This window comes from Sceloporus undulatus, chromosome 10, assembly GCF_019175285.1.
Source record: "Sceloporus undulatus isolate JIND9_A2432 ecotype Alabama chromosome 10, SceUnd_v1.1, whole genome shotgun sequence".
NCBI classification, from domain to species: Eukaryota; Metazoa; Chordata; class Lepidosauria; order Squamata; family Phrynosomatidae; genus Sceloporus; species Sceloporus undulatus.
This window is the reverse complement of record NC_056531.1, coordinates 16506274-16527562: the sequence shown is the minus strand read 5'-3', so window position 1 is coordinate 16527562 and position 21289 is coordinate 16506274. Positions and strand designations below refer to the sequence as shown.

Sequence of the window (21289 nt, the reverse complement as noted above, 5' to 3'; positions counted from 1 at the left end):
GTCAAACAGCCCTTACTGTCAGGAAGTTCCTCCTAATGTTGAGGTGGAATCTCTTTTCCTGGAGCTTGCATCCATTGCTCCGGGTCCTAGTCTCTGGAGCAGCAGAAAACAAGCTTGCTCCCTCCTCAATATGACATCCCTTCAAATATTTAAACAGGGCTATCATACCACCTCTTAACCTTCTCTTCTCCAGGCTAAACATCGCCAGCTCTCCAAGTCATTAGACTTGGTCCTACTGTGTGTGGCAGCAGAGCACCAACCTGCCTCCTCCTCTTTGTGACAGCCCTTGAGATATTTAAAGACGACAATCTTGCCACCCCTCAGTCTTCTCTTCATTAGGCTGAACCTGGAGAATCTCCCAAGCTTCCCTCATGGCTTTGTTCTCCATGACTCTTGTCCTTGTTGCCCTGCTCTGAACCTGCTAGAACTTGCCTATAGCCCTTTTTAAATGAGGCATCCAGAGAAATATGTCTTCTGTTTTTAATTTTATTTAAAATATATTTAGCCCTGGTGGTGTGATGGTGTTTGCCTTCAAGTCCTTTCCAACTTGTGGTGACCCTAAGGCCAACCTATGACAGGATTTTCTTGGCAAGTTTTTTTTAGAGAGCGTTTGCCTTTTTCATCCTCTGAGGCTGAGAGAGTGTGACTTGTCCAAGGTCACCGCAAGTGGGTTTACATGGCTAAGTGGAGATTCGAACCCTGGTCTCTACAGTTAGAGTCCAACGCTGAAACCACTACCTCATGCCGGCTCTCACTACTGGATAAAAAAATAATCCTCTAGATATCCTTTAACTTGGATTTCTTTTCTCGGTTCATTTTATTCATTTCAAGTGGTTTTATATCAGCTTTACGCTGGAGGACTAGAGGCTGATGACAAAATCATTGTCTTTGTTTTACTATTGTTGGTGCATTTTTGTTTTTCTTTCCTTTTTGGCCTGCTCTATATAAACGCAAAACCAAAGAGGTTTCTAAGATTTCCGGACTTCTAGTTTCATTTGTAACTAAACAAAATTAGTAAAAGAATAAGCTGCTTGAAGTACAGTAATTGCCTGAATAAAATATACTTTTAGGTACAAAATGTGATGATTTAATGCCAAACCAAATTACATGGAATGCATTTTATTTGCTTAAGAGTAACAAGTAAGCTCCAGAGCTGGTATGGCCTGGTGAAAATGCTGGTGAATAGCTAACATTTGCTAGCTTGGCTGCTTGAAGCCTCCTGTCTGGCAGAGGTGTTTAAAACATCCAAGCCATGTCTCATCTTCTCCTTTCCTTTTGTCTCTCCCACATAAAGAGTCTACTCTCCACTTGGTGTTGCGTCTCCGTGGAGGAATCATCGAGCCCTCTCTGCGCCAGCTGGCCCAGAAGTACAACTGTGACAAGATGATTTGCCGCAAGTAAGTTATGTGTTATTGTAGACTCCCAGTGGATATGAAGGCAGGATGCTTTGGAATCAGGATTGTTGCTCTGTAATCTTGGATTATAGAATTATATGGCTGGAAAGGACCCCAGGGGCCATTTAGTTCAGCCCCCTTGCCAAGAATGAGTCCACAGCTATTGCCTTCCTGAAACATGCTCATCCAACCTCTGTTTAAGGATTGCCAAAGATGGAGAGTCAGTCCACCATCCTCTAGTGCTGTCCATTCTGCTGTCAGACAGGTCCGATTTCTTTGCTTATAATTTGAATCCACTGTTTAGTGTTGTAGTCTCTGGAGCAGCAGAAAACAAGCTTGCTTCCATCTTCTTCATGATGCCCCTTCAAAGATAATGTGAAGCAAGCTTTGAGGCAAAGAGAATTCAAGGCTGCCAAAACAATGTTGTTGTCAGAATCAAAATGGCTGGAACAGTGCAGTTCATGGCAGATATCTCATAGTGGCAAGAAGACTGCATTAAAGCATATGGGGATCCCCCAGTTTAGGAAAAGATGTAGTTAGGTTTCAGTTTTGTGTACTGCAGAGTTATCGCAACTTTCCCCCTGAAATGTTATTGGCTATAGCTGCCATCATCCCCAGCCAACGTAGCTGTATCTACATATATTTGGAGCATGTTTCATGTAGCAGCTCCCCATGTTCAGTTCTTAGCATCTCCACTTTAAAGATTTTTTGTGGTACAAAGAATGGACAGTAGACCCTGCATTGCTCAGAAGGTTCATTGATCATTGTTAACTGAATTGAAGTTCATTCAGTTTTAACTGCTCTGGAGGATTATTGTCTAGCCAACATTCCTTTAGTTCCACGCCAGTCTCAATTCCCCTTGAAAGATCAGGCTTCTCCCAGTCAGGTATCAGGCACACTGCTCTCTAGGAATAAAAAGAACAATAATAATTGTGGTGCTCCAAGATCCCAAATCAAACTTCATGTCTGCTGTGCAGCCTGTGTTTTAAGTCACATCATCCCAAACATAACCTCCAAATCTGGTGAAAGTCCACCCAGCTGTGTTTGCCTGATGTGGCAAGAGACAAAAATGTCATTTTATTTATACAGGTTAGTCAGTGTTTGTTAGCAGCCTCCATGGCTCTGTTAGGGAGCTGTAGGAGGTCCTAGGCTGAAATGTTTGGAACAAAATGTAATAAGGGAAAGACGTCTTCCCCTGCAAGAGTTTGAAGGCAGTCAGAGAAGAGGAGACTGGACTAGACTAGTTACTTCATTTTTTTAGTTCTTAATAGTACTTATGAAACCAACAAACAGTTAAACATATTAAACAAATCCTTTTTAAAAACAGGCCGGGTGGAACAAGGCTCTGAAGATCACCAGTTTTGACTGCCTATTTGAAGTCCAGCAAGGATGGAGCTGGCCTTATCTCCCTTGGGAGGGAGTTGCACACAGTTTAGGGTCTGCTACAGAGAAGGCCCTGTTTTGTTTATTAATTCATGAGGATTTGTTGCTCTTGCTGTTGTTGTGTACCTTCAAGTCGTTTCCAACCTTTGGTGACCCTAAGGCCTATCATGGGGTTTTCCTGGCAAGTTTCTTCAGAGAGGATTTGCCATCGCCATCCTCTGAGGCTGAGGGTGTGTGACTTGCCCAAGGTCACCTTACATGGCCAAGCCAGGATTTGAACCCTGGTCTCCAGATTCATAGCCCAACACTCAAACCACTGCATCATGCTGACTTTACTACCATATTTCTAGACAATTTGTTGAGTTGCCTCCCCTTCCTAGTGGCAGAATCTCTCTGTGTTCCAGCTTCCAGAAGGCACCAAAGCAAGAGGACTAGCGTAGCATGCTCCAAAATCCCTTGGGGCATGTGGGACGGCACCGTGGCAGAACAAGTGGAACTCATCTCTCATCTGTCCATTTCTTCCCCTTCCAGGTGCTATGCCCGCCTGCACCCCCGTGCCGTGAACTGTCGCAAAAAGAAGTGCGGCCACACCAACAACCTGCGTCCAAAGAAGAAGGTCAAGTAAACATGGTGGGATCTTAGTCCACTTTCCCCACCTTGCCTGGCTTTGGCACTGTTCTGATGAATCACTCAGCTTCCTAATCTCCCAAGGGAACGTTTCCCCCCTTCACTGTTAAAATAAAACTGAACAGTTGCACCTAGTAGGTCTTGTTTGCCTCTTAATTGCGTATCTGTTGTAGTGTCCACTTTACAAGGGAGAGCAGAACTTGGTGGCCTTGTTTTAAGACATTTGTGGCTGGCTGTGTGAACTACTTTTATTGCCTAAAGACTGGTGGTTGTCACTTTCAAGGGATCTTTTTAATCTTGCCCACTTTTCACAAATGAGAACGATCGTAACATTTAATGGGGAAATCTACGATGCAGCAGGATGTTGATCGATCTCTTCCCGGAAAACACAGGAATAAGAGTTTCTGCATTTTTGAGAGGGAAAGAAAGAAAAGGGTTGTGAAAACCATGTATGTATATAAGAATCAACATGGTGGCATCAGTTTTGGGACTTTCCTTGAGCATGTTGATGGAAGGAATGGTTTACCATGAGCACCTCCACTTAAAAACCAGTTAATCACTGAAAACAATTTACTGACTGTTTTGCTGGCGTGATAGAAGATGTAATGTTTAGTCACTGAGAGCATCCGTTTGGGGAAGACTACAGGAGGGCTTAGTTCTAAGTTAAGACAGACAAGTGTGGATTTAAGTACCTTGTAACAATGGAACTGCTGTGTAGGATTTTGGGTGTGGGTGAAGGTGCAGAAGCTACACATCTCTTGCAGATATAGGCTAGCTGATTGTGTCCAGTTCTAAATTCAGGTTTTATATGTATTTTGATATATTGCCTTTAGTGGCAGTGTAGGACCAATGACAGATTACAATGTGGATTAAAGTAAGTTATAACTAATTCATAGAATCATAGAGTTGGAACAGACCACAAGGGCCATGCAGTCCAACCCCTTTCTGCCATGCAGGAACTCACAATTAAAGCATCCCTTACTAATGGCCATCCAGCCTCTGTTTGAAGACCTCCAAGGAAGGAGACTCCACTACACTCCGAAGGAGTTTGTTCCACTGTCGAACAGCTCTTACTGTTGGGAAGTTCCTCCTAATGTTGAGCTGGAATCTCTTTTCCTCTAGTTGCAACCCATTGCTCTGTCTCTTAGCCTCCGGAGCAGCAGAAAACAAGCTTGCTCCATCCTCAATATGACATCCCTTCAAATACTTAAACAGGGCTCTCATATCACCTCTTCCCCAGTCTAGAGATACCCAGCTCTCAAAGTTGCTCTTCCTAATGTTTTAAGTGGAATCTCTTTTCCTGTTGTTGGAATCCATTGTTCCGTGTCCTATTCTCTGAAGCAGCACAAAACAAGCTTGCTCCATCCTCAAGAAGACATCCCTTCAAATGTTTAAACAGATCTGTCATATCATTTTTGAACCTTATCTTCTCCAGGCTAAACATCCCCAGCTCCCTAAAGCTCTCCTCATAAGGCTCTTATGGTTTTCAGACCTTTCACCATTTTGGTTTCCTGCCTCCGGATACAGTTCCAGCTTCTCAACATCCTTTCTGAATTGTGGTGCTAAGAACTGGACACAATATTCCAGGTGGATCCTGACCAGAGCAGAATAGAGTGGCACTATTACTTCCCTTGAACTAGACACTATACTTCTATTGATGCAGCCTAGAATCGCATTGGCCTTGTTAGCTGCCGCATCACACTCGCAACAAATGTTAGAATGCCTGTGTAGCTGCATTGGCTGTAATCTCAATATACTTTTTGAATTGCGGTGCCCAGATCCACACTGGAGAAATAACCCAGTTTGGCACCGCTTTAACTCTTTTTCTGGCACAAGGCTATGGAATTCTGGGAGTTGGAGTTTGTTGTGGGGCCCAGAGCGCTCTGGGCCCACAACAAACTCCAACTCCCAGAATTCCATAGCCTTGAGCCAGGACAGTTAAAGCAGTGCCAAACCAGGTTATTTTGTGGATGCAGCCTTAGCTGCCTCCTGTTGCATTCTGGGCTTTGTAGTCCAGCGAGGCCTAAGAGCTCTTTGGCTGAATATTCCCAAAGCCCCTCACTGAACTACAAATCCCAGAATGCAACAGGAGGCAGCCTGAGCAGTAAAAGTGGGATTAAGAGTGTATTGTGTGAGAGGAAGACAAAGGAAGGCAGTTCATGGCCGCCTCAGGAGGGATAATTCCTCTTATGGAAACACTGGTTTCCACTCAAGGTGTTGGTTGCGCCTCATTAAAGAATAGGCCTCAAACTTTGGTCACCCCCCCCCCTCTGCCTTTTTCAATGGTTTATCCCAACTTCCGGTCGCCCTGGGGGCCGCTCTAGGCGTTTGCGTCTCCATGGTCCGGAAGTCCCGCCCTTTTTGAAGCAGAGGGCGACGGAAGACTGAGGGAAGCGGCGCAAAGGAGAGCAGAGGATCCAGGCCTCATGTCGCAGTCTGTAAATGTACGCGGGCACGTGTTACGTGTGAATGCGGCTTTATCTCTGTCCGGCTAAAGCAGTGGGTTCCCCCCAAACAGCCCTTTTAAGCCTTTTGGACTTCATCTCCCAGAACCCCAGGCTATTGGCCAACATGACTGAGGCTTCTGGGAGCTGAAGTCCAAAATTCTCTTAAAGGGGCACAGTTTGGGGAGCACTGGGCTAAACCCATAGGGAATCATTGGGAATATTTGCCCATAGGGAAACATTGGAGACATTAGGAAATACTTGCCCATAGGGAAATATAGGAGAACACTTACCCATAGGGAATCATTGGGGAATACTGTCCCATAGGGAACCATTGGGGAATACTGACCCATAGGGAACCATTGGGGAGTACTTGTCCATAGGGAACCATTGGGGAATACTTGTCCATAGGGAACCATTGGGGAATACTTGCCCATAGGGAACCATTGGGGAATACTGTCCCTTAGGAAACCATTGGGGAATACTTGCCCATAGGGAACCATTGGGGAATACTTGCCCATAGGGAACCATTGGGGAATACTGTCCCTTAGGAAACCATTGGGGAATACTTGCCCATAGGGAACCATTGGGGAACCATAGGAGTCATTGGGGAATACTGGCCCATAGGGAACCATTGGGGAACTATACTTGGCCCTAGGGAACCATTGGGGAATACTGTCCCATAGGGAACCATTGGGGAATACTTGCCCATAGGGAGCATTGGGGAATACTGGCCCATAGGAACCATTGGGGAATACTTGCCCATAGGGACCATTTGGGGAATACTGTCCCATAGGGAGTCATTGGGAAGATACTTGCCCCATAGAGAACCATTGGGGAAATATTGCCCATAGGGAACCTTGGGGAATACTTGCCCATAGGAGAGTCATTGGGGAATACTGGCCCATAGGGAGTCATTGGGGAATACTGGCCCAAAGGGAACCATTGGGGAATACTGGCCCAAAGGGAACCATTGGGGAATACTTGCCCATAGGGAACCATTGGGGAATACTGTCCCTTAGGAAACCATTGGGGAATACTTGCCCATAGGGAACCATTGGGGAATACTTGCCCATAGGGAACCATTGGGGAATACTGGCCCATAGGGAGTCATTGGAGAATACTGGCCCATAGGGAAACATTGGGGAATACTGGCCCATAGGGAAACATTGGGGAACATTGCCCTATGTTTGCCTATGGGCAAGTGTGGTTTCCCTATGGACAAGTGCTGCCCAGTGCAAAGTGTCAAACTAGTTCCCCTTTGTTCTCAGGAAAGATAGAGTTGGAAACTGGACGATTTCATCAACAATCTGTAAGCTGCTCCAAGTGCCTTTGTGGCAGAAAAGCGGGATATAAATACATTGTATGAGTGAATGAAGGGGCCTCAGAGGCCATCTAGCCCAATCTCTGCTCAGTTCATTCTCCCCTTTACAGTTATGTGACCAAAATGGTGAAGAGCCTGGCAACCATGAAGCCCTATGAGGAAAGACTCAGGGAGCTGGGGATGTTTAGCCTGGAGAAGAGAAGGTTAAGAGGTGAAAGGCTAGCTCCGTTTAAATATTTGAAGGGATGTCATATTGAGGAGGGAGCAAGCTTGTTTTCTGCAGCTCCAGAGATTAGAACATGACTCCTATTCCTTGATCACACTAGCAATGCAACAATGCTAAGAAATGGCTTCTATATAAATAATTTTTGTTTGGAGGTAGGCAGAGAAAAGAGAGAGAGAAATGATTTGATAGCATTCTTGTGCCACCACTATACTGGTCCATTCCTCTATGAGAAAACTGGACACTTTGTAGTGATTGAATTGCAACTCCCATGAGGGAGCTATCCTGAGCTGGTGGGAGTTGCAGTCCAAAGGGTGCTCAGCAATGGCTCCTCTTCATCCTGAAGAGAAGTGACCATTGGGGTGCCACAGGGTTCTGTCATGGGCCCAGGGCTATTCAACATCTGACTTTATGACCTTAATGGATTAGATAGCTGGGCCAAAACTAACAAAATGAATTTCAACACGGAGAAATGTAGGCAGAAAAAAATGAACAGCACAGATATAGCATGGGGGACACCTGGCTTGACAACAATACATGTGAAAGAGATCCGAGTAAACAACTAGTTGAACATGAGTCAACAGTGTGATGCGGCAGCTAAAAAGGCCAATGTGATTCTAGGCTGCGCTAATAGAAGTATAGTGTCCAGATTGAGAGAAGTAATAGTGCCACTCTATTCTGCTCTGGTCAAGCCTCAGTTGGAATACAGGGTCCAGTTCTGGGTACCACAATTCAAAAAGGATGTTCAGAAGCTGGAGGTAAGAGACCGAAACTGTGAAGGGTCTGGAAATCATGTCCTATTAGGAGAGACTTGGGGAACTGTGCATGTTTAGCCTGGAGAAGAATAGGTTAAGAGGTGATATGACAGCCCTGTTTAGGTATTTGAAGGACTGTCATGTTGAGGATGGAGCAAGCTTATTTTCTGCTGCTCCAGAGAATAGGACCCAGAGCAATGGAGTTAAGCTACAGGGAAAGAGATTCCACTTAAACTTTAGGAAGAGCAATTTAGGGAGCTGGGTATGTTTAGCCTGGGGAAGAGAAGGCTAAGGGGCAATATGATAGCCTTGTTTAAATCATAGAATCGTAGAGTTGGAAGAGACCACTAGGGCCATCCAGTCCAAAGGGATGTCATATTGAGGATTGCCTTAAGGTTGTCATAAGTTGGAAATGACTTGAAGGCACATGACAACAGCAGCAAGCCTTGTCCGAGAAAACCCACACATTGACACATAACGTGAAGGCACATAACACCAAAATTATGTGTGGTGTGTGTTATGGGCCACAGTGAAAGCAGCCACCCTCACTCGGATGTGCAGACTCCAGCAGACGGTTTCAAATCCCAGGCCTGGGGACCACATGGAGATCATCAGGTTTAATGGGGTGAAATATATATTGGGAAACTGTTCCCCACACTCCTGGAAAAGGTTTAGCCCAGATTACAGGAGAGTCTCAGCCACACACACACACTCACAGCCAGCTCCACTCAGTTCCTGCTTTGGAACACAACTGAGGTGTGTGCCAGAATTGTTTGCGCATTTTGGAAAAGGTCCCGTCTGTTGCAGGGTCAGGGGGTCGCTGCACTGATGGAGGGAAGGCTCTCCTTCACACGGAGGTAGAGAGCGGGGCCGGGACATTGGGGCCTTGTTTGCCAAGGTGGCTGTTTTGCTTTGGCACAAAACCAGTTTGTGGCTTTGGCAACGTCTTTGCCGAGGTGCCCCATTAAAAGATGCAGCTGTTCCATATATGTGTGTTTGTGTGTGCGTCGTTTACATGAAACGGACCGTGGTTCATATGCCACAGCACTGCCAGGGTTGGGGGGGGATTGTGCGCCAAAGCCCCCTCGTGATGAACATTTTCTTATGGAGTGTGAGAGAAATGGGATTTTGGCCAAGACCCAAAGTTGAGGGAAGGCAAGCCAAACCGGACGCTCCTCATTCCAAGCCCAGTGCTGGGGGCTTGCGTGTGCATGTTTTTTGTGGAGACATGGAATTGTGGAATTGGCAACCGTCAGCGGCACAGGGAGCGGACCCGAAAAACCCATCAAAATTTAACACAAACACACTTGCAAGCAGGCCTGGAAGCAAAGAGACAAGCCTGGCCTCAGTACTGTTCTTGATGGTTGAGCCGTTGCCGGGAACATTTCCAAATTGCTGGTTTTGTTGTGTGTGGTTTTCTTTTTTGGGGGGTGATGGTGGTAGTGATCGGATAAAGACTTCACTGGAGCAAAGAACAGTCCAATTTGGAAGAACTGCTTTCAGTTCCCAGAATAATGAAAGAAAGAAGCAGAAGAACAATAAGTGTGGAAATGGATCCAAAAAATGTAAAGTACAGTGTTGCGTGTTTCCAATGGGCCAAGTCACAAAGACAGTGTGTTTTGCGGTGGATCTCCCTTCCTCCATGGAATGGAGTCGGTTTCTTTTTCCAGAAAACCATTGAAGGGTAAATCTAGCTAGGCACATGTGTGAGTAACTGTGGACGTGGGGGCAATATATCCTTTGGAAAGGCGGTATATAGATAACATTTATTATTATTATTATAGGGAAAAGTTCCTTTTTGTGGACCACAGCTTCCAGAATTCAAAATTTCCCTCCCTAAACTGCAGTTCCCAGGATTTCAAAGGATGCTACCATGACAGTTAAAGTGGAATCATAGTGTGAATGGGACCCAAACATTTGGACTATAGCCTCGGTTGCAGCCTATGAAATCCTGGGATTTGTAGTTTGGTGAGGCAGTAGAGCTTTCTACCTGAGAATTCCAAGTTTCTCTCCCTAAACTCTTAATATTTTATGATTCTTTGGTTCTGACTGCCTTGGCTGCATCCTGTGGAATCCTGGGATTTGTAGTTGGATGAGGCACTAGAGCACTATGGCTGAGAATTCAAAATGTCGCTCCTTAAACTGCAAGTTCTAGCACTGTGGTTCAACTTCATGGTAACATCCTATGGGATCCTGGGATTTGCAGTTTTAGGGTAGGAATTCTGAATTCTCAGCCAGAGACCTCCAGTACTTCACCAAACTACAAATCTCAAGATTCCATAGGACACAACCAGGGTATTTAGAACCATAAAATCTTGTAAGGGCAATTTAGTTCAACTCCCTGCCATGCAGGAATAAACTGCAGAAGCACTTCTGAAAGATGCCCATCCAACTTCGGTTCAAAGACCTCCAAAGAAGGAGAGTCAGTCACCCTCTGTAAGTCCTTCCTAATGTTTAGGTGGAATCTTGTAATTTAGATCCATTCTTGTAATTCTGGATCAATTGGTTTGTGTTCTAGTCTCTGGAGCAGCAGAAAACAAGCTGACTCCATATTCTACATACAGAATCATGACACTATATAATCTATAGCCTGGAAGGGTCCTTAGTTGCTCACCTTTACTAATCTTTTTCCAATTTTCTTCCCTCGTTTTTAGCTGGAAGAGGACACGCAGGCCCTGGTGCGTCATTTCTATGCCTTGCAAAGGGAGCGTGTGGAAGCTTATCACCTTTTCGAAGAGTGAGTTTCTATGGATTTATTTTATCACTGACAACCCCTCTCCTTTTTTGTGGGTTTTTCAGGCTATGTGGCCATGTTCTAAGAAGAGTTTGTTCCTAATGTTTTTCCAGCATCTGTGGCTGGCATCTTCAGCTTATCAAACTTGCAGATGACACCAAATTAGGAGTAATAGCTAATACCTCAGAGGAGAGGATCAAAATTCAAAATGACCTGAATAGACTAGAAAGCTGGGCCAAAAACTAACAAAATGAACTTCAGCAGGGAGTAATGTAAGATACTGCACTTAGGCAGAAAAAAAATGAAATGCATAGATATAGGATGGGGGACACCTGGCTTGACAACAGTACATGTGAAAGGGATCTAGGAGTCCTAATAGACCACAAGTTGAACGTTAGTCAACAGTGTAATACGGCAGCTAAAAAAGTGAATGCAATTCTAGGCTGCATCAATAGAAATATAGTGTCTAGATCAAGGAAAGTAATAGTGCCACTCTATTCTGTTTTGGTCAGGCCTCACCTGGAATACTATATCCAGTTCTGGGGCACCACAGTTCAAGAAGGATATTGATAAGCTGGAGTGCATCCAGAGAAGTGTGACTAAAATGGTCAAGGGTCTGGAAACCATGCCCTGTGAGGAGAGACTTAGAGAGATAGGTATGTTTAGCCTGAAGAAGAGAAGATTGAGAGGTGATATGAAAGCCCTGTTCAAGTATTTGAAGGGTGTCACACTGAAGATGGAACAAGCTTGTTTTCTGCTGCTCCAGACAAGAGGACATGGAACAGTGGATGGAAGCTACAGGAAAAGAGATTCCAGCTCAACATTAGGAGGAACGTCCTGACAGTAAGAGCTGTTTGATAGTGGGACACACTCCCTCAGAGAGTGGTGGAGTCTCCTTTGGAGGTTTTTAAGCAGAAGCTGGATGGCCATCTCTGGGGGGTGTTTTGATTATGAGTTCCTGCATGGCACAGGGTTGGACTGCATGGCCGTTGAGGTCTCTTCCAACTCTATGATCATGGCAGGCCTTAGCACAGACATTGGAAACTACTCAGGTCTGTCTCCCCCACACATAAACCCACTTACAAAGACATATAAGTCCCCTACTGCATTTCAGCTTAAATTTACTCTTAATGAAGAACAACAATAGCAACCAAAACCCAAACAGTGGTGTTTGTTGCTTTCCCCCCTGGCTACGCTCTGCAGATGGTGGGACTGAGCCCTCTTGGTTGGCCATTTCTGGCATCCCACCTGGCCTACCCAACCCACTTTCTTCCCCCTCTGCTTTGTCCAACTGAGCAAGAGGCCCAGCTGAAGGCTTCTCTCTCCTCCAACTTTCTCTACCCCACCCAGGCCTTTTTCTCTGGGTGCCTGATGAACTCCAGATGAGAGAGGGAGAGGGAGAGAACGAAAAAAGAAGGAAGTGCACAACTCCAGACACCTGTCTTCTATTTGTAGCGCAAACGCTGGAGTGTATGTGTGTTTGTGTTTGTGGAATAATTTACTTCTGTGGATTGAGCATCAGAATGCCCGACCCCAGGCAGTCCCCCTCGACTCCCACTGAAGGAAGGCCTTTGGCGCTCCAGGGGACTAGTGGTGCCCCCCTCTTCCAAGGATGCCTCAGTGCCTCCAGGAACGCAGGACCGTTGCTAATTCAGTAATGTGTTTCCAAAAGCCCAGGCCTGGAAAAAATCCTCTCTGAGGTCATGCCAAGAGAGAAAAGAGACCCTTCTCTCCTTTACCTGGATAATGAGACCCCTTCATAGGGGTCTGCGTCTGTCAAGGGCTGAGCCCGACAGCTGGTCTTTGCAGCTGAATTCGCCATGCTCTTTGTTGTGTTCCTTCAACTTATTTCTGACCTATGGCAACCATAAAGCAAATGTATTGCAGGGGTTTGGCTACATTTCTTCAGAGGAGGTATGCTGAGACCTGTTCCTGTTCATAGACCAGCACAGGTAAAAAAATTAAAAGGATACAGTGTAAAAGAAGGCAAAAGCAAATTAAAAATAGGCAAAACAGTATTTAAAATATCCTTTTAAAATCCAGTGTGACAGGGCAGAACTGATGCCAGCCTACTGCGGATGTCATTGCCTGACGGATTTTAACCGCAGCTGCACAGAATCTGGCAACATTATTTGTTATATCAGGGTTGGTGTCCGAAAGCAACAAAGAGGTATAGAATTGGCTCGAGTGCCCTTCATGTTTATACGACAGAGTTGAAATAAGGTTGAGGCTGATGTCCCTGTAGTATGAGCACTGGAGTAATACATGGTCTGTTGTCTCTATTTGGCCAGAGTCAAAGGGGCATAATCTAGTATGCTGAGAGAGTGGAATTTAACCAGGTTCACCTCAGTGAGTTTCCAAGACTGATCCTGGAATCAAATCACTATACCATGCAGACTCCTTACGCATACCTAACAATAGTGTGTAGTGTTGAACCTTATACAGGCTTCAAACCCCAAATCAGGTCTCAAACTCCAAACTATGTATGCTACCAAGCTTCATACTACAATCTTCATCATTCAACTTGGCACTGATTTACAGCAACCCTGTCCTAGGGTTTTCTTGGCCAGATCTCTTCAGAAGCCTTTGCCTTCCTCTAAGGCTGAGAGAAAGCAATTTGCCTAAGGCTATCCAGTGGACTTCTGAGCAGGGATTCAAACCCAGCTCACCTGGTCCAACGCTCAACCCAGTGCACTATATACACTGAGGCCCTGTGCAGATGACCTTAAAGGCCAGCTGGGGGGCAGAGTGAGGCGTGCCGTCCACGTGATGCATGCCCCGACTATGCCCCCAGGTGACATGACGCCATGCGCTGCTCCACACAGCACATGGCGTCACGGTGCTCCTCTGGCATGGTGCCGGACAATGCAGCACTGAAGGAACGCTGCTTTTTGCACCCTGCATGTGGTTGCCATGGCCCCGGAACTGTAAAAGGGATGGCTGCACAACCCCTAAGGCCAAATATTTTAAAAACCAAAAAACTAGAGATGCTATAATGAGTGAAGTTAAAAACAAAGGGAATCTTACATTCAGTAATGAATCTCTCCAGTTTTTGCAAGAATTAAGCCACTAGACTGTGCAGAATCATAAACCTTTCCACCTAATCACAGAGGGAAGGTAAACCTGTGTACAAATGGGGCTTCCCCGCTAAACTCTTAATTGTACCTGAAGGGCAACTTTGGGCTTTTTATACTTTGGACGAGGCTGCATTGTTCTTAAGGGGGAAAGGACTGGAAGAAGTAAAGTCTTTTAGAGAGAGAGAACAAAAAACTGGAAAGCACATATTTGCAGTAGACGAATGAAAGGAAACAAAGTCTCACCTGCTGTGTGATGGCTCAAAAAGTTTAATTTTTTTAAAGCCCTTTGAAATAAACACAAGTTGTCGGACCATCAAACAACATGTGGGACCGAGCCACTCAGAAACGGAGAGGATTCCATAATGGAATCTCTAGGGCTCTCCAGACAGTTCAACAACATCTGGAGGGTCACCAGTTCCCTATTCCTTTCTAAAAGGTAAGGCACTGACATTTACACAGAATTCTCATTTTTGGACTCCAGGAGAACAGGCTTTGAATACCTGCTTGGCCATGGAAACCCACTTGGTTCAGTTACACTCTCAGCTTCAAAAGAAGGCAGTGGCTAATCTTTGGACAAGTCACTTTCACACTCAGAGAAAAGGAATAGTGGCAAACCTCCTCTGAATAATCTTTGCCAAGAAAACCCTAAAGTAGGGTTGCCCTAAGCTGGCACTGACTTGAAGGCATCTAACAACAACTCATTCCCCATTCCTTTTGAACCTGTTACCACCGCCATAACCCTATCCTTGCAGGGGCTTCCAAGCATATCTCAGAAACGGACCAGATTATGACTTTCCCCGATATCGCCAGCTGGTACATGAGATCACATTGGCTTTCAGTGGCATCTCGCGGGAGATCTTGCAGATCAAGGAGCAACTAGAGGGATCCCATGGACGCCCGGATCTTGCCCAGCACCTGGGACGTATCCAGGAGAAGGAGAAGGAGAAACTTCAGCTGGTGAGAGAAAGAGGAGGCCTGCATCTTTCTTGCCTTTGTTTATCTTTGGTTTATCCTTTCTTGCCTTGGAAAGGTGACAGCCTTTCTGTCTCATCTTTTCCCTCTCTGTGTATCTCTTTCTCCCCATTTTATCTGCACAACAGCCCTGTGAGATAGGACAGACTGATTTCCTATATTATTATACTGTAGTGCTATATTCTCTTTTAATTGCCATGACATCCTATGGAATTCTGGGTTTTGTAGTTTAGCAAGGCCCCAACATTCTAAATACACATCTATAAATTGCAAATCTTAGGATTCTATAGGATGTTGCCATAGCAGCATTATAACATGTAGTGTGATAAGGATATAAGAGAAAAATCATGGATGCAAATTAAGGATGTCTCTGTGAATTTCTTGGCTTGGCAGGGAAACATAAAATCCTAGAGTCCTAGAGTTGGATGGGCCTCCTTGCCACTGAATCCAACCTCCTGCTCAGTACAGGAACATCTTGTTATTTGAAATAATCGGTTTGTGTTCTAGTCAGGAGAAAACATGCTGTCTTTAAATATGTGAAAGGATGTGATTGAGAAGACAGAGCAAGCTTGAACCAGTCAATAGATTCACATTGCAAGAAAAGTGATTCCACCTAAATGTTAGGAAGACCTTGACTGGGAGAGCTGTTCACAATGGAATAAACAATCAAGAAAGGTAGTGAACTTTCCTTCTTTAGAGATCTTCAAACAGAGGTTGGATGGGTAACTCTCAGGATTGCTGTAGTTGTATATTCCTGCATGGCCCTGCACTGGTGGCTCTTGTGGTCCCTCCTAACTCTAATAATCTATGGTTCTGTCTCTTCGGATGTTTAAAGATGGCTATCACGTCACCTTTAATCTTCTTTTCTCCATGCTAAACATCCCCAGCTCCCCCAGTCACTCCTCAGGAGGCTTGGTTTCCAGACCTTTGACTATCTTGGTTGCCCTTTTCTGGACCTGTCCCAGTTTGTCCATATCCTTCTTGAGCTGGAGACAGGTCTCCAAACAGAACAGAGTAGCCTACTCAATTGCATAGTTTATATGACTGCTTCTCTCCATTGGGGCACTATACTGTTGATGCAGCCCAGAACTGTATTGGCTTTTTGGCCACTGTGTCAGACTACTGACTCATGTCTGGTTTGTAGACTCTTTCAACTGGTGGCTTTTAAACAGGTGAGCTGCAGAGATGGATTCCTGCACAGGCAATTATTTCGATGAGGTGGACCATGGAGTCCTTTCTATGATTCTACAAAAACTGAAGCATCCCTCTCCTTTTTTCTCCAGTGGTGTAGCTATGAGAATTGCCCCCTTTAAATGAGAATTCTGTGCCCCAAATGAAATTGCAAGGCTAGAAATTTGGGAAGTGAAGGAAAAATTAATGGGGGCAGAATTCTTATTTAGGAAGCGATGGCCTAACGCCTAACATCCCCCATGGCTACATCCCTGCCTGTAAGGTAGGCTGGGCCAATAGATAGTAACTGGCTTGGAATCACCTAGAAGTATTTTTTGACCTCTGAACTGAGATTTGAAACTCAAGTCTCCTAGCCTGAATCTCCTATTGCACCGCACTGTATTCCTTCCTGGACTGGATGGTATTGTCCCTGAGATAGTGACTCTCCATCTCTCTTTTTCACACATATTTTTTCCTTCTCTTCTTTTCCAGACTGCACAGATTCAACTTGCCAGGCAAAATGTTCAGGATCACCCTGAAGTGGAAGCACATGCTCAAGAGGTTCGGGAGCTGAAACACAAGTAAGAGAAGAGGCTGTGGTTTTATTTTGCTCATGGGTTAAAATTCATTGCCTACCTTTTCTCTGAACAAACCCGGTGTCTCTCCTTTTCTCTGTTAGTCTGCTAGCCAGCAAGTCCTGTCCCCTGCCAGGCAGAAATACAGAACTACAGCATCCTTGAAAGATGCCAATCCGATCTCTGTTTAAAGATCTCCAAAGAAGGAGACTCCACCACCCTCCGAGGGAGTGTGTCCCACTGTTGAACAGCTCTTACTATCAGGGTACCTCACCAAACTACAAACCCCACGACTCCATCAGAAGGAGACATGGCAGTTAAAGCACTATAAAACTCCTACATGCATCAAGAAATTGATCTTGGCTGCCCTAGAAAGTGATACATACATAAACGTGTATTCGCAAAATGCACCAACCTATACAAGGGGAGATGATGCATCATTTGGAACCCATGTTTTACGCCCAATGAAGGTGAATTCAAGCAAGGGGTTTTAAGTTTTCAATAATTCCCTTTTGGCTGGATTTCCTACGATGTTTGGGCAGAAGGCCATTCTGGGAAGTTCTGTGGTGCTGTAACATTAGCAATGGAGAATTTCTTATGGATGCTGGCTTCATGTCTGTGAATTTTAGACCCATACACCACCTACCTTAACAGAACAGAGACTCCTTCATGGTTTAGGAATTTAGAAAGGGATGCATACCAGTTTGAACCAAGTAATATTCACTGGTGCCCTCCTCTTGATTTCCCCTAGGAAAGAGGCCTCACAAGTGGTCTTCAAAGGCCCCCTTCCCTCCAGTCCCCCGCCATTCCAAGGGTTTGGTGTTGGTTCTTTTTACGCACTTGGCTTCTCCCTAGCCAGCCCCGCCGCTGGGGCTGTCTCACACTTTTCTCTCTCATAGCATTTCATAAACAAGGGTCGGGACTGCGCATGGGAGGTGGGGCAGGGCGAGGGCGGCTAATTGGCTCCAGATGCAGTTTTATTTATCGTTTCCATCCGGCTCACGCAGGCTAATTCAAACCATCGAGGCAATCAGCGAAACGCTCCAGGATTTCAAGTACGATTCCGAAGAAACCGGTTGACTGGACGTCCCGTGGGGGGAAAAGGCTTGAAGGAAGATGGAGATTTGCAAGTGGGGGGTAAGGCAGTTTGTGGGGTGGGGATGAGAGCGGCGAGGTTTGATTCTCCCCTTGCCCCATCCTTGCTTCTTTTCCTCTTGCCTTGGCCCTGCCACGCACACAGGCCAGATGCCAAGGTGAGGGGCCCTGACTACCTGGCTATAGGCCCACCAAAGAGACAGACAGCCCCCACCCCATGAGACAATTCCAGTAAAAGATTTCTCCCCACCAGGTCTAGCTTGTGGGTTAGAAGCAGTAATGAGGGAAATGGTTTCCTTTTACCCCATTCTGGAATATAGATTGTTTCCCTTATCCAGAATTCTGGAATACTCCAAAAGCCATAACATTTTTCACTGAGACAGCGACACATTTGCCTTTGGATGGTTCAGTGTACACAAACTTTGTTTCATGCACAAAATTCTTTAAATTGTATAAAATAAAATTGCCTCCAGGCTTCAGGGGGCATATGGAACATAAATGAGTTTCGTGTTTAGACCTGGGTCCCATCTCCATGATAACTTATTATGCAAATATTCTAAAATCCCCCAAAAAACTGAAACCCAAAACACTTCTGGCCCCAGGCATTTTGGATAAGGGAGACTGAACCTGAAAAATGATTCCCTCCGTTTTTCTGCAATAACTAAGAATGTGTCCTTTACAAGTTTCATTCTTTGCTACAGTGGTCATACAAGATGTTTTCCTTTATACCCCTAAGCTCAAATCTATGTGAGCATTATATACATCAACCGGGCAGTGGATGTGTAAAGACTCAACTTGGAATTACTATATTTCATGCACTAGACTGCCATATACCTCTGAAGTGCAGGGGATAACAATAAATGAATGGATACACACACATGCATTGCATTGCAAAACTGTTCAGTTCTGTTACGCACATATAAATTCACTTAAGAACATACACATCTCATGCTGAATTTCAGCTGACCTTTGTTAAAAATACTGAACCATTGCCAAATTTCAATGGTAACTTATGATGGGATGGAAGCAGTAGGGGCTACCAAGATCAGTAGATGGGTGAATGCTGCCCACACGTTATATGAAAGATTCAGACAAGCAATAACAGGAATTGTAATTTTATTTTTAAAAGAACATGTGCACATACAAGATTATTGTAAAGCTTCAGGACCCATTTGGCCCTTTCCTTCTCCCCTCCCCAAATTGTGGGGTGCACATTGATAACCACAGTTCTCACATCTGTTTCCGCTTTGCAATGGGACATGGTCTCCAACCTTTGATGGAAAATGTGAGCAGGGGGTCTATATACACTTGGTAGAAGCTGAAACATCTTGTGGCTTGCACATGTATCAATACTTTTAAATGTATGTGTATATATGAGCAAAAAGATGGTAAGCTGTCTATGGCTGTTGTCCTAGGACTCCAGAAGGAAATGAGAGCAAAGATTTATCTGACAACAGAAGAGGTGGGAATGTTGGTGGTGGACAGACTCCATGTCAATTTGTAGATAGTGAAATGGAAGTGATATGACGGCCATGGCTGTGTCACACAAGGCTCCTAGGGTCATCACATTCTCATAGGTCCATCACCATCTTTGCAGCTGATTTACTTGCTTCCTCAGCCTGTCCAAACCAGCCCACAGCGACTGCATTGGCTTTTGGGAAACTCTTCATTCCACCTTCAAAACTTGCTAAGATTTATCACCGGATAGGACCTGGAGAAGATTTAAATTGGGTTGCATTTAGGGTTTCCAGTACAAGATCACCCCTGAGGTTTATGAGCCAAAACCTGAAATTCAGAGATGGCCTCTGGTCATGCTATCAAGTGTTGTGCATTAAGTACCAACAATCGTTCACAGCTTGTAATTCAGACAACACAGAACCAATTTTCCTGTTTGGAAATAAAGACTTAGCTAAATTCTCAGCTGTTCCCAGATGAAGATAAAATGAGGGGATTATCCATTCTCTTATTTAGAGAGATGGGTTAAGGAACAGTTAATCTAGACTACTTCTAGCCAGAGAAGAGTAGAGGGTAAGACCTGGTCCACAATGAGTGGTAGGGAAACAGATGACCAACTAAGTAATTACATAGATCCTCTGGACAGTCTTTGCAAGTTGCAGCAACAAATTAACTCTTGCACTACAGCCGAGCCTCCCAAAAGTGGAGAATAAACCCTAATGGAGGCTTACAATGGTAAACCCTACTTCATCTTGTGTAGTTTTTTAGGCCTGCCAGACCAGAGCTTATAGTTTTTGCTTTTTGACTTAACAGCTAGCATGGCCAGCATGAAGTTGGCTGTACATCTCAGAAACCTACCATCTTAAAAAAGTAACTTTTCCAAGACCTGAAGCAAATGAGGATACAGCCTCAGGACCATAGTGACTCACTGGGTTCAAGCCAGCAAACTCAGGTCTTTGTGTTGTGAGCTCAAGGCCTGGCATTTGTTACGATTATAAGAGGAGCCTTGTTGCCCTGGTACTGAGTCAGTTACAGCGGCACTGACATTTCCTTCTTAAATGTGAAAATAATCCTAATCCACTGCCTAAATGGGACCGCACTTAGGTTGTAGTTGAACTGCAGCACAGTTGGAACTTTTCCCTCAAACTATGCAAAGCCAGCAACATATAAAGCTGGCCACGAGCAGTTGTTTCTTATAATGAATTTAATCTAAGTCAGGATTGAACTGCAGATGTTCAGAATGCTCCATCAGAACATATGCAACAAGGGATGTGAGACAAGAACAACTCTGAGAATACACTGATTGCCTGTTGCACATTTCACCAGAAATTTTAGGCAGTCCATGAATTGGGGAAATGGGGAACAATAAGGAGCCATTAATAAAATCCACAAGACGCAGAAACCATTTAATCAAACAACCAAAAATATCATTGAAGAAGCTAAAGATTTCACTGGCCTCTCCCACTTCTAGATTCTATGATAATTCAGACTCTGAATTCAAACACTTTAGGGCCCTACTTCATGGTCTCCAGCTTGGCTTCAACCACGATTCCTTGACTCCTTCCTGCCACAATTGTAAAATCTTAAAGAGTTGGAAGGGTTGGAAAACCCATAAGGGTCTTCTAGGCCACGTCCCCGCAATGCAGGAATAGATGAGAACTCCCGAAAGATGACCATCCAACGTCTGTTTAAAGACCTCCAAAGGAGAGTCCACCACTCTTTAAGGTAACCTATTCCAATGACAAACAGCTCTAACAGTCACTTAGATCTTTCTAATGTTTATAGATATCTTTTCTTGTCATTTGAATCAATTGGTTTATGTTCTAGAAAAAAAGCTCATATTGGTCACCCTTCTCTTAATACCTTCCAACCTGTCAATATCTTGCTTGAACTGTGGTACCCAGAACTGGACAGAGGATTCCAGGCAAGGTCTGACCAAAGCAGAATAAAGGACCACTACTAGTTCCTTCAGTCAGGACACACTACTCCTGTCGAAGCAGTCCAGAATTGCATTGGCTTTGTTAGTTGCTCCATCACACTGTTGTGGTCTACTAAGGTGGC

General features: G+C 44.8%; 3 protein-coding genes across 5 annotated transcripts in view; 2 read left to right on the top strand and 1 right to left on the bottom strand.

The window, feature by feature from the left end:
- The window catches only part of UBA52 (ubiquitin A-52 residue ribosomal protein fusion product 1), an 11619-nt gene extending 8081 nt beyond the window's left edge, over positions 1 to 3538 (top strand). The window contains exons 5-6 of the mRNA XM_042442148.1: positions 1295 to 1397; positions 3309 to 3538. Of these exons, the coding sequence (XP_042298082.1) occupies positions 1295 to 1397; positions 3309 to 3402 (197 nt within the window). The 3' untranslated portion in view covers positions 3403 to 3538. The remainder of the gene's footprint in view (positions 1 to 1294; positions 1398 to 3308) is intronic.
- Positions 3539 to 5729: 2191 nt separating this feature from the next.
- Positions 5730 to 18272, top strand: REX1BD (required for excision 1-B domain containing). The gene is made up of 5 exons (XM_042442047.1): positions 5730 to 5848; positions 10805 to 10887; positions 14714 to 14918; positions 16596 to 16684; positions 17686 to 18272. The coding sequence occupies exons 1-5, from the start codon at positions 5831 to 5833 to the stop codon at positions 17756 to 17758; spliced, it is 468 nt and encodes a 155-aa protein (XP_042297981.1). The 5' UTR covers positions 5730 to 5830; the 3' UTR covers positions 17759 to 18272.
- Positions 18273 to 18872: 600 nt separating this feature from the next.
- CRLF1 (cytokine receptor like factor 1) overlaps positions 18873 to 21289 on the bottom strand; it is a 35701-nt gene continuing 33284 nt past the window's right edge. For all 3 annotated transcript variants that reach the window (XM_042442044.1, XM_042442042.1, XM_042442045.1), the window contains exon 8: positions 18873 to 19484. In XM_042442044.1, the coding sequence (XP_042297978.1) occupies positions 19471 to 19484 (14 nt within the window). In that variant the 3' untranslated portion in view covers positions 18873 to 19470. The remainder of the gene's footprint in view (positions 19485 to 21289) is intronic.